This window comes from Trichosurus vulpecula, chromosome 8 (genome assembly GCF_011100635.1).
Source record: "Trichosurus vulpecula isolate mTriVul1 chromosome 8, mTriVul1.pri, whole genome shotgun sequence".
In the NCBI taxonomy this organism is placed as follows: domain Eukaryota; kingdom Metazoa; phylum Chordata; class Mammalia; order Diprotodontia; family Phalangeridae; genus Trichosurus; species Trichosurus vulpecula.
The window spans coordinates 253,317,943-253,333,558 of NC_050580.1; the positions used below are offsets into that span (position 1 = coordinate 253,317,943).

At 37.2% G+C, this 15,616-nt stretch overlaps 1 protein-coding gene across 2 annotated transcripts in view; it reads right to left on the bottom strand.

Annotated features, from left to right (window-relative positions):
• PPP4R3A (protein phosphatase 4 regulatory subunit 3A) overlaps window positions 1-15,616 on the bottom strand; it is a 68,588-nt gene that overhangs the window by 20,397 nt on the left and 32,575 nt on the right. For both annotated transcript variants that reach the window (XM_036734866.1, XM_036734867.1), the window contains exons 3-4: window positions 7,165-7,263; window positions 1,819-2,436 (exon numbers count right to left, since the gene is read on the bottom strand). In XM_036734866.1, coding sequence (XP_036590761.1) covers window positions 1,819-2,436; window positions 7,165-7,263 — 717 coding nt within the window. The remainder of the gene's footprint in view (window positions 1-1,818; window positions 2,437-7,164; window positions 7,264-15,616) is intronic.

Genomic DNA, 15,616 nt, shown 5'->3' on the forward strand with positions numbered 1-15,616 from the left:
CAGTGTCCTCATCTTATCCTATCCCTAAATCTCCAACCCCCATAAGAAACCCTAAAATCATCCTCCAGGCTGTATAGCTTTTGGTCTATATAAGTCTGGTTCCTTCCCTACATCAGTGCCTTTGTTTAGCTCCTTGCTAAATCTCAGGCCCGCTGCTTTTGTGTCAATAAAGCTCCCAATGGCTACAGAGAAAGTCTAAGAATGAATTCTTTCACATTTGATGAACCAGCTCTCCCAACTCTGACCTCATCAGTGACAAAACTGATATGTGGGGTGAGTGTAAGTGAGGAATCAAAGAGGATACCCAAATTGCAAGCCTGGGTGACTGGTGATGGCTTTTATAGTAATAAGGGAGAAGAGAGGCATGCAGTAGGGAAGATAATGAGTTCTACTTTGGACAAGCCAAGTTTAAGATGTCTATGGGACAGCTAATCTGAGAAATAAAAAATGGAGGTCAGAAGAGATGTTAGCACTCTATAAACAGATCTACGAATCACTGATACAGAGATACAAAGAAAAAGCAAAATGGGTCCTTCTCTCAACAATTTCACATTCTAATGGAGAAGATATTACATGTGTATATGGGGTGTGTGTGTGTGTGTGAATGTATGCACACGCATTTGTGCTCATTTCCTACACAACTTGGATATCACTTATCAAATTTGCTGCCCCTCCCCACCCAAAAAACTTCTTTAAAAGGCCCTTCTCCCCAGTTCCTATTTGACAGTATTTTGATTTTGTTTGTGCAAAATCTTTTCAATTTCATGTGGTCAAAATTATTAATCAGAATAAATAGAGTATACAGAAGTGGCAGTTGGGAAAGGCCTCCTGGGGGTGGTATTTGAGCTGAGTCTTAAAGGAAGCCATGGAGAGTTGGAAGCTGGGAAATAAAGCATTCCAGGCATGGCGAACAGGCAGTAGAAAGGCAGAGAGACAGGAGACAGAATGTCCTTTGAGAGAAGCAGCAAGAAGGCTGGTATGGATGGTTCATGGAGTATGCGGAGAAGAGAAGAATATGCAGAGTTTGGAAACATAGGAAGGGACCAGAGTTTTAAATATCAGTGAAAAGACTTTATATCTGATCCTGGAGATAAGAGGAAGTCACTGAACTTTACTGAGTAGTGGAGGGGTGACACAGTCAGACTTACACTTTCAGAACATCAATTTGGTAGCTAAGGTAAGGACAGGCTGGAGTAGGGAGAGATATGAGGCAGAAATCAGTCCAAGACATGGTGATGTGCACCTGAACTAAGTGGAGAGAAGGGAAATAAGTGAGCAAAGTTGTAGAGAAAGGATTTATAAGATTTAGTAACTGATCGAATCTGAGAAGTGAGCAAGAAAGAAAATACCATTGAGGTGGTATTCTCAATAGCAGTTCGGAAGAGAGGAAGGCTTTGGGGCAAAGATAATGAGTTTTGTTTTGGATATGTTGAGTTTAACATGCCTATGGGTCCCAGTTCAAAATGTCCAACTAACCAAAAATACGAAGTATTAATAACTTCTGTTCTACCGTGATATGATGCCATTTTAGAAGTATAGTCAAATTTAAGGAAATTCAACTATTCCTTAGAAATATTTTAAAATGAGGGTTATAACACTGTCCAAAATGTAAAATATCAAAAGCAAAAACCAGTTATTTGGAGAAAGGAGAACTAATTACAAGAGTTATAATGCATTTTCCCAGTGGAGCTAAATGCCAATTAATAAAAAGCTCTAATTAAATAAGACATCATTTCAGGTTTTCTTGTAAACAAATTCTATCTTGTACCCAATGAAAAGTGACAAAAGTTCACCCATTAAATTTTTGATTTGACTCACCTGCAACATACCAACAATTTCCACTTTATTAAAAAAGATGAAGGAGTGAAGTGTTGATAACATATTTTCCTCAAAAACTGAAGGGGTAGGTAGAACCATATCTTGTATATACTGAACTCTGTATGTTTGATGAATTTTCTGCTTTAGCTCAGGATCTGATATCGGAATCACCTCTTTAAATTTGGCTGTTTTTGTAAGAAATTCCCTGTGTTTCCGTGGCTGCGATAGAGAAGGATCATATTCTAGGCAGCCGATTACGTCCATTATACATTCCTCAGAAAACATAACTTCAAAAAGTGCAGTTCGATTCAAGAGAAAGATTCCTTTGATAATTTCATATAAGTGGTGTAGTCCTTCAATGTTTTCCAAGTCCTCACACACATGAAACAGTTCCAAGAGCTTTTTAATATAGCCCTCGTTTTCCAGTGCTAGTGCGAGTTTTTCACGACGAAGGGGGGAAGGTAAAGAAGATGCCACAAGTTCAGCAATTTCCTCAAGTCGACTTAATTCGCAAGATGGCAATTCCAGACCTGGTGATGACATATCATCAAAACGTTCCTCTTCCGATTCATCCACGAGATCCTGAGTAATATCCACGGAGGGGTCTTTTCCTTGAACCTGTTAAAAAGAAAGAACTCCATCAAGTATATGTAACTTTAAATTATGCTCTAAAACGTACCTCAAAAATGATAAAAACAAATTCTTAGGCTTTTACAAGAGGTACTTATTATCAAGAAGAAATTAATGACTGTAATTTTCAATGTGTCTCCAAACTAAATTGAAATATGAAACAATCCCTAATTTTTTCTGTTGCACAGTAGAAAGAGAAATTTGATTTCTAACTGCAGACGTGATATAAAATACTTGGGAGTCTACCTGCCAAGACAACCCCAAGAACTATGTATGAACACAATCACAAACCACGTTTCATGCGAAGACAGATCTGAACAACTGCAGAAATATTAACTGCTCACAAGTAGGCCAAGCCAATATGATAAAAAAAAATGACAATTCTACTTAAATTCACTTATTTAGTGCCATATCAAACTATCAAAGGATTATTTTATAGAACTAGAAAAAATAACAACAAAATTCAAAAAGGTCAACAGTATCAAGCAATAAAAGATGTAAAGGAAGGCGGCCCGGCACTACCAGATTCAAACTACAATAAACAGTGATAATTATCAGAACAACTTGGTACTAGCTAAGACACAGAACGGCGGATCAGTGAAACAGATAAGGCACACAACACATAGCGCCAAATGACTACAGTAATCTAGTATTTGATGCAGACCCAAAGGAGTCCAGCTTTGGGGGCAAGAACTCACTATTTGACAAAAACTGCGGAAAAAAACTGGAATGCAGTTTGGCAGACATTAGAAACAGACCAACATCTCACACTACACACCAAAAATAAGGTCAGAATGGGTAAATGATTTAGACATAAAGGTATTATCACAAGTGAATCAGGGGAGCATGGAAAAATTTTCCTGTTAGATCTATGGATAAGGGAAAAATCTGTGACCAAACAAGAGAGGACCCTGGGAAGTAAAATGGATAATTTTGATTATATGAAATTAAAAAGCTTTTGCAAAAATAAAAACCAATGCAAGTAAAATGAGAAGGAAAGCAGGAAAGTGGGGGTAAATTTATAGCAAGGTTCTCTGATAAAGGCCTCATTTGTCAAACATATAGGGAACTGAGCCAAACTTATAAAAATAACAATTATTCCCCAATTGATAAATGGTCAAGGGATACATGAACAGGCAGTTTCCAGAAGAAACTGAAGCTATCAAGTTACATAAAAAATGCTCTAAAGGGGGCTGCTAGGTGGCGCAGTGAGTAGAGCACCAGCCCTGGAGTCCGGGGGACCTGAGTTCAAATCCGGCCTCAGACACTTGACACATGTACTAGCTGTGTGACCTTGGGCAAGTCACTTAACCCCAATTGCCCTGCCAAAAAACAAAAACAAACAAAAAAAATTTAAAAAGGCTCTAAATCACTACAGGTTAGAGAAATGCAAATGAAAACTCTGAGGTACTACCTTACATCTATCAGACTGTTCTAACATGACAGAAAAAGAAAATGACAAATGCTGGGAAGGATGTGGGAAAACAGATACACTAAAGCACTACTGTAGAGTTATGAAGTGGTCCAATCATTCTGGAGAACAATTTGGAACTATGTCCAAAGTCTATATCCCAAAGAGATGAAAGAAAAGGTGAAAGGACCTATATGCACAAAAATATTTACAGCAGCTATTTTTATGGTAGCAAAGAACTAGAAATTGAGGGGATGTCCATCAACTGGGCAATGGCTGCAGAAGTTGTAGTCCATAATTAGGATGAAGTACTACTGTACTATAGAAAAAGAGGAGGTGGGGGCAGCTAGGTGGTGCAGTGAGTAGAGCACCAGCCCTGGAGTCAGGAGTACCTGAGTTAAAATCCAGCCTCAGACACTTGACACATTTACTAGCTGTGTGACCTTGGGCAAGTCACTTAACCCCAATTGCCCTGCCTTCCCCACCCTGCAAAAAAAAAAAAAAAAGAAAAAGAAAAAGAAAAAAAAAAGAAAAATAGGAGGTGGATGGTTCCAAAAAACCTGGGAAGACTTTGTAATCATCAACTGTGAAAGACTTAGGTATTCTGGTCAAAGCAATGACTGAAAGGACCAATGATGAAAAACTATGCACTTCCAGAGAAGTGATGAACTTTTGAGTGCAGACTGAAGTATAGTTTTTTACTTTATTTTCCTTACCTCTCCTTATCTTTTGCAACATGGCTAATATTGAAATGGCTTGTGTAACTTCACACATGTATAGCTAATATACTGACTGCCTTTTCAGTGGGTGGGTGGGGACTAGAAGAAGGGAGAGAATTTGCAACTCAAAATTTTTTAAAGGAATGCTAAAAATAATTAAAATTTTTTTCTCTTGTACTCTACTTTCTTGATACATAAATCTAATTTTCCTAAACTATTTTTGCCATGAGTTTTCAAATGCTAATTTTCACTGTCCACAGTAATCCCTGTAGGAAAACACTGTGGATTCTTATCATTCCCTCACAGCTATCTTTCCATTCTCCAGGTAGAGATATCCATGACTCTTCCTTGACTACTGACTCTTCCTAATCTTCTATATCCAACTAGGTGTCAAATATTGTTGACTTTTAATATGATTCTAATTAGAGCTATATATGAAATTTATACTTATGCGAATGGCATATCAGATACGTTACTTGCAGAACAGGATATAAAAATATATGAAGATATGGAAAAGCTGGTGTTACTAGTTAGGATGCAGGAGACAGAAAAAATATGCCACCTAATACTCCTAACAAAGACTGACCATCAATTCTTCCTTAGTCATGGGCGTTAATATAGCCATCCCTGGCTTAAACACATGCTTTGATTCTTAATGCTCCTAAGAAAATCTGTGAAGTGGACCACCTGAGATGGAGCAGGCTCAGTCAGGCATTCTATACACCATACCTGGTAAGTGTACTAGGATCTCCCAGGGGAAACATGAGTGACACTTTGAAAATCAACCCTAATCAGTCACAAGTATTCTTTAAGTGCTTACTTTGTGCCAGGTACTGTGCTAAGTCCTGGGGATAAACAGTCCTGTCTCCAAGGAGCTCACATTCTAACAGAGGAGAGAGGGTGCATAAAGGGAACCGTTGGCACTAATGTTCCCTTTATGGGAATCTTCACTGAGCTCGTGCCCCTCAACCTGTATTTCTCTTGTATTCAGGTCCAGCACTACCTCTACACTGTCTAATTAGTTCTCGAAATAGTTCCCACTCACCACCCCTGAATAGGGTCAGCCAAAGAACTGCATCCTGAACACCTAGTTCCCCCATGCCAATTCCCACTTTACAGGGTGGAGTGTAGCTTGGGAATCCTCAGTTTAATTCTCTTCATAAAATTCCACTGCATGACGAAATTACTTAATAGTCCAAGATGAGATGCATCCAGACATCAGCCACAGAGAAAAACATAAATCCAACATATATACCTCTGCCTGGCCCACTAATAATGCCAGGAGACATAAGGTTTAGGTTCCTGCCTTTGACCCATGCTTACTAAGTGATGTGGCCTCTCTGTGCCTTGGCTTCCTAATCTGTGAAATGGAGATTAAAGCACCTATGGTTCTTACTTTGTAGGGCTGTTGTGACAAACAAATGAGTAAATATAAGGCTTTGTAGACCTTAAAGCTTTATAATTTGGCTCATTCCATCTCTCCTTGTCCCTCACCCCTCCCCTAAACCTCCTCTTCATTCTAAGACCTCCATCTTTTCTTCATTTTTTCTTAAGGCATAACCCCTGCTATGACTTATCTTTCATCCCCTCTCCAATCCTGCCCCTAGAGTTAGCCATTTTAACTTTACATTGTCTTCTCCTTTTAAGTCTCTCACTCCCTTGACCTATGACTACTCATCTCCTACCAAACCACAGTCTTGAATTATTTCCACCACCCTTCTCTTCCACTGCTGCTCACAGAGATGGAGGAAGTTCCATAAGCTGTGTTGACTGGGTACGTCTTAAATCTGTGTTATCCAACTTCAATCAGGCTCCCACTAGAGGAAGGCAGTGTTCTTCCTCCCTAATTGCTTCCGTATCTAGTTCCCCACAGAAGCTATTTTAAACTTTTTTTCCCTTCCTCTAGGCTCCTACACATCGCCATACACCCATGAGGACCTTGCCTCTGCCAGGGCCTTTTTCTTCTCCATGGCTCCTGATGCTAATCTCTCCTTGTTCTCCTCCTACCCATAAGACCATTCCATCTTTCTGTCCTTCACTGGCATTATCGAATTGTGGATGTTCCATGCTTCTGCCTTAGGCTCTCTTTTCTCCATACTTGCTCTCTAGGCGATCTCATCAGCTCCTACAGATTTACTTACCATTTCTATGCAGATGACACACAGATCTATATATATACAGTTAGCCCCAATCTCTCTCCTCTTAACTTTAGTCCCATATCACCAATTCCTTAGTAGACATTACAAATCAAATGTTCTAGAGATATCTCAAACTCCAAATATCCAAAACGGAACTCATTATCACTCTCCTCAAACCCTATTCTCTTCCAGTCTCCCAGGCTGCAACCTTGGTATTAACCTTGATTTCTCACTCTCCCTTGTACCAAGCACACAACTGCCAAAGTGCTTTCCCCTAAGCTTAAGTGTTGATTATAACTGAATATTTTCAGTGCATACCATTCTCCCTTGGTTCGCTTAGTGATCTGAATTTTCCTATTCTACTTTCTGTCAATTCCAGTTATTGGAGCTGTACTACTAAATAAAGCAAGAAGACTGTTTAACAAAAATTGTCTATTTTAAAACTTACCTGACATATTTTTTCCCATATTTCATCACATCCAGCTTTTTCTTGAAAGCTAAGGGCCAAGTCATAATTTTCTGCTTCAGACCACACGATCAAAGTGTCCTTGGAAAGATAAAAGGAAGAATATATTAAGTAATCATCTTCTTGAACAAATAATTAACTGTGATCAGATTACCATAAATGCCTTTAAACAAATTACAAAATATGCAAAATAAAGGAATGAAGTTAAGTGGGTAAAGTTACTGACTAACAACCAAGAAAAAGACCAAATTCTACTTCTTAGTATGTAGACAGATGGTTTTTTAAAGCATCTTGGTATCTATTGATATTGGCATCAATATATCAAATATATTATTTTCTTCCTATATCTCCCTGGACTGTTTAAAAAAAAAAAAGGCAGCAACTTTCTGGTTTTTACTGACCTTTCTTTTCAAGAGGATGATGCAGCTTTGTTAAGGAATGGAGTTTGAGTTCAAGGCACATTACTGAAAAGTGGTTTAACCACTCCGAAAAAACAACTTGCAATTATGTGAGAAAAGTCACTAAACAATGGTCTGCAAGGAATTCAGGCATTAAGGCAAGTTCCTCAAAGAGCAAAATATTCACAGCGGCACTTTTCACAGCAGAAAAAAACTGGAAACAAACTCAGTGCCTCCTGATTGGGGGATGGCTGAAACAAACTGTGGCATATCAATATAATGGAATATCATTATGCTGTAGGAAAAAATGAGTAAGTGATTCAAAGAAACATGGGAAGGCTTATAAGAACTGCTACACAGCAAAGAAAATAAAACCAGAAGAATATACACAATAAATACAGTAATAGAAATGGAACAATCTAATACATATGGTCTTCTGGTTTATTTTCTTTGCTATGTAACAGTTCATATAAGCCTCTGATTAACTATAATGAAAATCTTGGTCCTGTAGGTGATACAACACATTCTCTTCTCTTGGTAAGGGGGCAAGAGAGGCAGAATGTTACATATGTTGTGATAAAAGGTGGCTCTATGGGTCGTAGTTTTTTTCTGTTACAAGGGAGAGCTCAGTGAGGGTGAGTGTGACAAGAAATAAATGGCACAGAAACAAAAGACACCAATATTTTGGTAGTGGACATGAAAGGTCACAGAGAAGCCCAGATCTCCCACAAAACCCCAGAAAATATCTGAAAATAAAGACAAAGGATAAAAAAAGACAAAGAGTAACAGAAGTCCTTCTAGCCAGACAGCCAGAAACAGGCAGAGAATGATGGTCACAGGGAGTGTCCCAAGAGGTGTGCCATTGCTTTCAAGGAGGTACAACACACTTGGGTAATGGTGAGATTCAGTGTGCGACCATCCCTGTATGTGGTTGAGGTGAAGGAGTAGGTTATGTGATGGGTTTAATTCTTCCAGGTCCATTTAGCAGAGTATGAGTAGGCGTAAAGGAAGAGGATGGTAGGAGTAATCCAGGGCTAGGATTTGGCAAGGGATAAGCAGCAATAGGACAAAAGTGTGAGAGTCTGAAAAGTAGAGGGCAGTGTACACTTGAATTGATTAACTAAAGGGTTGAGATTGGGAAGGGCAGGTTGTTGTGTTTGTCCTTCATTCTCAAAGAGAACCATGACATCCAGGAAATGATGACATGACTCACAGTTGACTTTGATTTGAGTGAGGGAGGGCTGTGCAAGGTCACCAGCCTCACTTTCTCCTCCAAAGCCACCTGGATCTGTCTATGTATGACAGGAAAAAAAACCCTAAAAATCACAGGCAGTAAGATGTAATGTCATGTGTTTATAGGTACACTAGACAGCTGTAGCTATGATTATGACAATGTGGGATAATGGAAAAAGACTCGGGGGCACTGGTGTTGAATAGAATACAATTATGCTAATGATATACCAATAGGGTTATACCACAGGCCACAACGAGAAACTGAGGATAAGAAACAATAACACAATTTACTACAATGTTGCAAAAGGTTAGAGATACATTTATCAGCTAAATTAGAGTGTTTCTTTGACAAGACTCAATGTAACAATGTGGTTACTAATATTCACAAATCAGAATTACAAAAGCCAAACAAAACATGATATAAAGGAAGTTCTGTGGTCAGATTATTTGAGGAGCTGTATGAGGGATGGATTAAAGAGAAAAGCTGTTAAAAGGTCACTGTAGTAGTCCAGGAAAGTAGTAGACAAGACCCTACTCTCAAGTATACTACCCTGGTGAAATCTGCTCTTAAACAGATAAGGGAATGGATGCCGGAAACATTGTAGAAATAAACTGACAAGATCTGGAAATTGAATGGATTTGGGCGATCAGGGGAGGGGAAGTTAAGGAAGAGTGAAGGGAAGTGAAAAAGAAAAAGTCCTTACAAGCAAATATGCATCATCAATCAAGCATAAAAAAACTCCCAAACTGGTTGTGTTCAAAATATTTCTTATTCTGCTCCTACAATCTGTTGCCTCTCTGTAGAAAACTGGGTAGCATGCTTCACTAGACCTCTGGAATCATGGCTGCTAATGTATCAATTAGGCTATTTTAAGTCTTTCAAAATGGTTTGTCTTTATAATGTTGCTGTTAGTACAGGAATTTTTCTCTGGCTTGCTCACTTCACTGCTTCAGTTCATATTCTACTACATTCATGTGCCATAATTTGTTTGGCCATTCCCTAAGAGAAGGACATTCTCTTAGTTTCCGGTTCACTACTACAAAAAGAGCTCATTTAAATATTTTGGGTCCTCAACCCTGACAGACTTCGCTCTTCTCAGCAATACAAGGTGCAGGCACAACTCCAAAGGACTCACGATGGAGAATGCGGTCTACATCCAGAGAGGGAACTATGAAGTTTGAATGCAGATTGAGGCACACTTCATGCTCGCCTTTTTCTCTTCTCTTGTTTTTGGGTTTTTTTTTTCTGGTTCTGTTTCTTCTTTCTCATTATTCATTCCATTGGTCGTAATTCTTCTCCGCAACTTGACTAGTGTATAAATTAATTCAATGCGAAGTCATTCGTGGTAGTTATATGAGATTCCATGATGCCTTGGGGAGGGAGCAGGGAGAGAGGGGAGAAAATCTGGAACTCAAAATTATGTAGAACCGTCTGTTGTAAACTAAAAATAAAAATAAATTTAAAAAAAAACACCAAAAAAACAAAAGCAAAACAAAAAATAAATATTTTGGGTCCTTTTCTTCATTCTTTGAACCTATAGTAAGCTGAGGTGGCATCACTAGGTTAAAGGTATATCATTTAATGACCTTTTTGGAATAGTTCCCAAATGATTTCTACAATCTCTATCAATTCAAAGCTCCAGCGACAGTGCATTAATGTGCTTGTTTCCTAAAGCTCCTCAATATAATTGTCTTCTCTTTTTTTAGTCATCTATGTCCAGCTGATGAACATAAGATGGAACCTCAGAGTTGCTTTAAGTTTCTTTAATTATTTAGTTTTTTAAATTATTAGTATTTGATGCATTTAAAAAAAACCAGCTATAAATACCTTGGATTTCCTTCCTTGGGAAATGCCTGTTCATACCCTTTAATCATTTATCTAGTGACGGAATGGTCATTTATTTTACAAATTTAAATCAATTCCTTACATAGCTTGGATATGAGACCTTTGATCAGATAAATTTGCTGCAAAGATTTTTCCCAGTTACCTTTTAATTTTAACTGCATTGGTTTTGTGCAAAATCTTTTAATTTTAAATAATCAAAATTGTCCATTTTATCTTTCTGTGATCCTCTCCATCCCTTGTTTCAAGGTCATGAACTCTCTTAATCCACAGATCCAAAAAGTTTCTTCCTTGATACTCTAATGTGTTTGTCACCATTTCTGTCCAAATCACGTATCCATCTTATTTTTGCATGCAGTGTGAGATGTGATCAATGTCTATTTTCTGTTAGAACGCTTTCCAGTTTTCCTAGAAGTTTTTTGTTCAGTCTTTATACTAGTAGCTGGGGTCCTTTGAGTTTATCAAATATTGTGCTGAGTTCCTTTACTTCTGAGTATAATATACTTAATCTGTTTCACTGACTGCTCTCTCATTTTTAACCAGCACCAATTTTTTTGAAGATTACTACTTTGTAGTATAGTTAGAAATTTGGTTCTTTTAGACCCTCCCTTTCCCACTTTTCCTTCCTTATTATTTTCCTTGAGATTTTCGACCTTTTGTTCTTCTAGGTGAAGAGAGCTGATCTAGTTAATCTAATCCAACTAATCTAGTTGGGAGTCAGAACAGATCTTGGATTCAAAATGTCTGCCCAGGAAAGTGGAGGGGAGGGAATGATGTCTCTCAGAAGAGCTAGGATCAGACTCTCAATGCCTAAAGCTCTCAGCCAGAACAGAAACAATGGATTGCCTAGGGCAGATATCTAGAAGAATTGATTAAACAAACAAAAAGAAGAAGGCTAGGAATGTCCAAGACACAAACCCAGAAGAACTTCAAAATACCTACAAGCAAAGACTCAAAGAAAAACACTTTTGTCATATCAGTTAGAATTTCCATAAGAAATAATGTAAGAATTTTTAAATTAAGCAAAATGACAGTGCTAGACGAAAGAACTGAAAACAAAACAAGAGCTACAGAGAAGAAACTTGGAAAACCATCAACTTAGCATTAGAGGTACAAACACTATACTAGTAAGAGATTCCCTGAAAATCAGAATAGTCCCCTGGCAGAAGTTAATGATTCCATTAGACAATAAGAAATATTAAAACAGTCAAAAGATGGAAAAATAGAAGGAAATGTAAGGCATCTCATATCAAAAACAACTAGTGAGGAAAATAGATCAAGGAGACATGATTTAAGAATCAATGGACTACCTGAAAGCTGTGAATTTCATCCCACCCCAAATAAAACAGCTTTGATATCATATTTCAAGAAAATATTAAAGGAAACTGCCTAGATTGCCTAGATCCAAAGGGTAAAATCAAAACAGAATCTACTCGTCCTTTCTTGAAATAAACCTTAAGATGAAAATTCCCAGGAAAGCCACCACCAAAATCCAGAGTTTCCAGATAAAAGAAAAAAAACACTGAAAACTGACAGAACTAGTTTTAAGTACCAAGGAACCACAGATACCTTTAGCAAGCTTTAGCAAGCAAATTAAGAATACCAAGCAAAACTAAGTAGAATCCTACAAGAGAGGAGAAAAATAGACTTTAAAAGGACTTCCAAGCATTCCTGAAGAAACAACCAGAACTTTGAAGAAATTTTGAAATATAAAAAAGAGAATAAAGAGAAGTATAAAAAAAGTACATTCAAGCAACAGAAAAGATTTTATAATAATGAAAGAGATTTTTTGTTATATTTTAATGATTTTAAAAGAAGGGAAAAGGAAACCCAGGGAAAGAGGAAAAATGGGGGGGGCATACAATCAGAGGGGCACAAAAGTCTATAGATAAGATGAGGGGTAGCAGGTATTACTTGAAGTTTGCTTTGAACTGATAAAGGGCAAAGAGAAGAGAACCAGAAGAACAATTTTTATTAAAACATAACTAACAATTCTGAAAGACTTAAGAACTCAGATCAAGCAATAATCAACTACGATTCCAGAGGACTGATGATTTTAAATTCTGTCATGTCCTGATAGATATATGATGGACTAAATATGCAAAATGAGGCATGCATTTTTGGACAAAGTCAGTGTGGGAACACATTTTGCCTAACTATATATACACTTCTTGTGGGGTTTTTTACTTTTTTCCTTTCTAGAGTAGCTAAGGGGACAGCCATTAGAGGAGAGAAGAAATGATGCTTAACTGAAAAAAAAAAATCTTTAAAAGTTTAATTCCTAAGACCTAAGGCAAATTTTTTCTTCAGTTTCTTTCATTACTTACTCTGTATATCAGCTGAGACCTTAGTTATTTCTTATCCTTTGGGCCAGTTTATTATCATTAACACCATAAGCAATGGCTAGTTATACAACAGAAATAAAAGGAAACAAAACTTAAAACTAATCAATTTTGAACTCTGCCAGCAAAATGTCTGGGGTAAAAATGAGGTGTTTTTTAAAAAAAGATACCTTAACTCTCCATATAATGATTGGTTCTTGATTCCCTTTAGCACTATCAAGAGGATACTTTTATCATCTAAGAAAATTGTAAAACCATTATAAAATACTTTAAGCCTTAAAAGTCATATTAATATGGAATTAACAACCTCTTTATAAAATAGGCTTTGAGATCTAGGAAAGATCTTTGTGTTGCTCAGTCATTTCAATCATGTCTGACTCTTCATGACTTCATTTGAGGTTTGCTTAGCAAAAATACTGGAGTGATTTGCCATTTCCTTCTCCAGCTCATTTTACAGATGAAGAACTGAGGTAAACAGGGTTAAATGACCTGCCTCAGGTCAGATTTAACCCAGGAAGATGAGTTTTCCTGAATTCAGACCTGATATTGTGCCACTAAGAGGGAACTTGGGAGGGCATTTATTCCAAACTAATTTTATAGATGAGGAACAGGTCCAAAGAAATGAAGTAATTTCCCAAAGTTTGGGGTGCTATTTAGTAGCATACAAGGAATAAAAATCCAAATGTCCTCATGCCTAATCCTCCATCTAACATGGGATTTCTCTTCTGAGGAATCTCCCATGATAAAGTAATGAAATGTAAGCTAAATATTACTGGTAGGTAGATAAGTAGCTGACTGACAAACTACACCCAGAATGGTGATAAGATTGGAGCGAGGTCACTAGTGGAATGACAAAAGGCTCTCAGCCTTAAGGCACACCTTATTTAATCATTAAAAAAAATAATGCCTTCAATAGGAATGCTTATCAATTCTACAGATGACAAGAAGCTAGGAGGAATGGCAGGTTTAAGTTTTTAAAAGTCTGGAATTGGAACAAAAACAAGTTTAAATTCAACAAGTGATTAAATTTAAAGTAATGTAATTAGTTTGAGTAAATAAAATGTATATAATGGAGAAAACCTGGATTTGTGCCAAAAAGGTTTACAGGCTTTAGCTAACCACAAGTTTAGTACTAGCCAGCAGACATGGCTACTAAAAATGTTACTGTAATATCAGACTATATTATTAAAAATTGCTTTTAAGATCCCAGTATGACTTCTACTGAATTCTGCCAATCAGACCATATCTTGAAGTATTATGCTCAATTCTGAATGTAAGCTATAAGAAGGACCCTAACAAATTGCAGTACTTAGAGGAGGAGCTGCTGGTTCTATAAGGGGTCTGGAAACCATGTCATATATAAGGAAAAGATGAAGGTATTGGGAGTGGAATAGGAGATTAATTTGAATACAGGATGGCTTTAAATTTTTGAAGGGTTATTGTGCAGGAGAGGAAGTAGAATTGTCTCATCCTTTAGGCCAACAAAAGACTAGTACAGACACATAAATTATAATGGCTGATTTCACTTAAAAATAAGAAAAAAAACACTTAAAAGAGATGATCAACCATATAATGGTCAGCCTTATAAGAAACTGAGCTCCCTGTTACAAGCTCCCGTGGTCAAGCATAGGCTGTCAAGGATCCTGCAGAAGTTAGGACATTATATAAGAAATTAAATTGAAAGGTATTATTTCCAACTTTGATTCTATTGCTTAGATGAATATCCATATGGGAAGGTAACTTTTGGAATTATGGGCGAGGGGGAAAAAGAGGTCATACTGCCATTCATATAAAAGATAAGAATAACAATATCAATTACATAAAAATTTAAAAGCTTGTGCAAAACAAAATCAATACAGCTAGAATAAGCTGCTGATTAGGCAAAATCTTTGTATCAAATATCTTTAACAAAGGTTTGATATACAAGATATACAGGGAATTGATACAAATAACCAGCAACAGTCATTTCAATAAATAAGTAGTTAAGGAATTTAAACAGATATTTTTGAAAAAAGTAATGGAAACTATCACCGACCATGAAAGAATGCTCCAAACTGCTCACAAGAGAAATATAAATTAAAATAAATGAAGTTTCACCTCAAACTCTTAAGACTGACAAAGATGAAAATTTCATTTTTAGAGGGGCTGTGGGAAAACAAACACACTAATACATTGTTGGTGGAGTGGGCAACAGGTCCTATGCTGGTCACTAAAATGCACTTTGACTCAGATATCACTAGTGAACATAGACACTCAAGGAGAGAAAAGACAAAAACGTAATGCCGTATCTATAGATACATATATACATATACACACATACATATATACATAGCAGAACATTTTATGGTTGTAATATCAATTAAGTTGGGACTTTCTTACTGTTTTAAAATGATTGTCTTAATGATTGAGTCTCACTAGGCGCTAAGCCCCAGGCCCAAACTCCTATCTCTTAAGTGCTAAGCCTATATGAGTGTGAATTGGTAACTAAGGTAGGGCTCCAGGTGGGGCCAATGAAGGGAGGTCTGATTATTTCTTCACTCCCAAGTAGGCCCCAAACCCCTAGCTATTAGGTGCTAAGTCGATGTGGGTGTGAAGCCCTCAAGGTCCTGGGGGGGGTG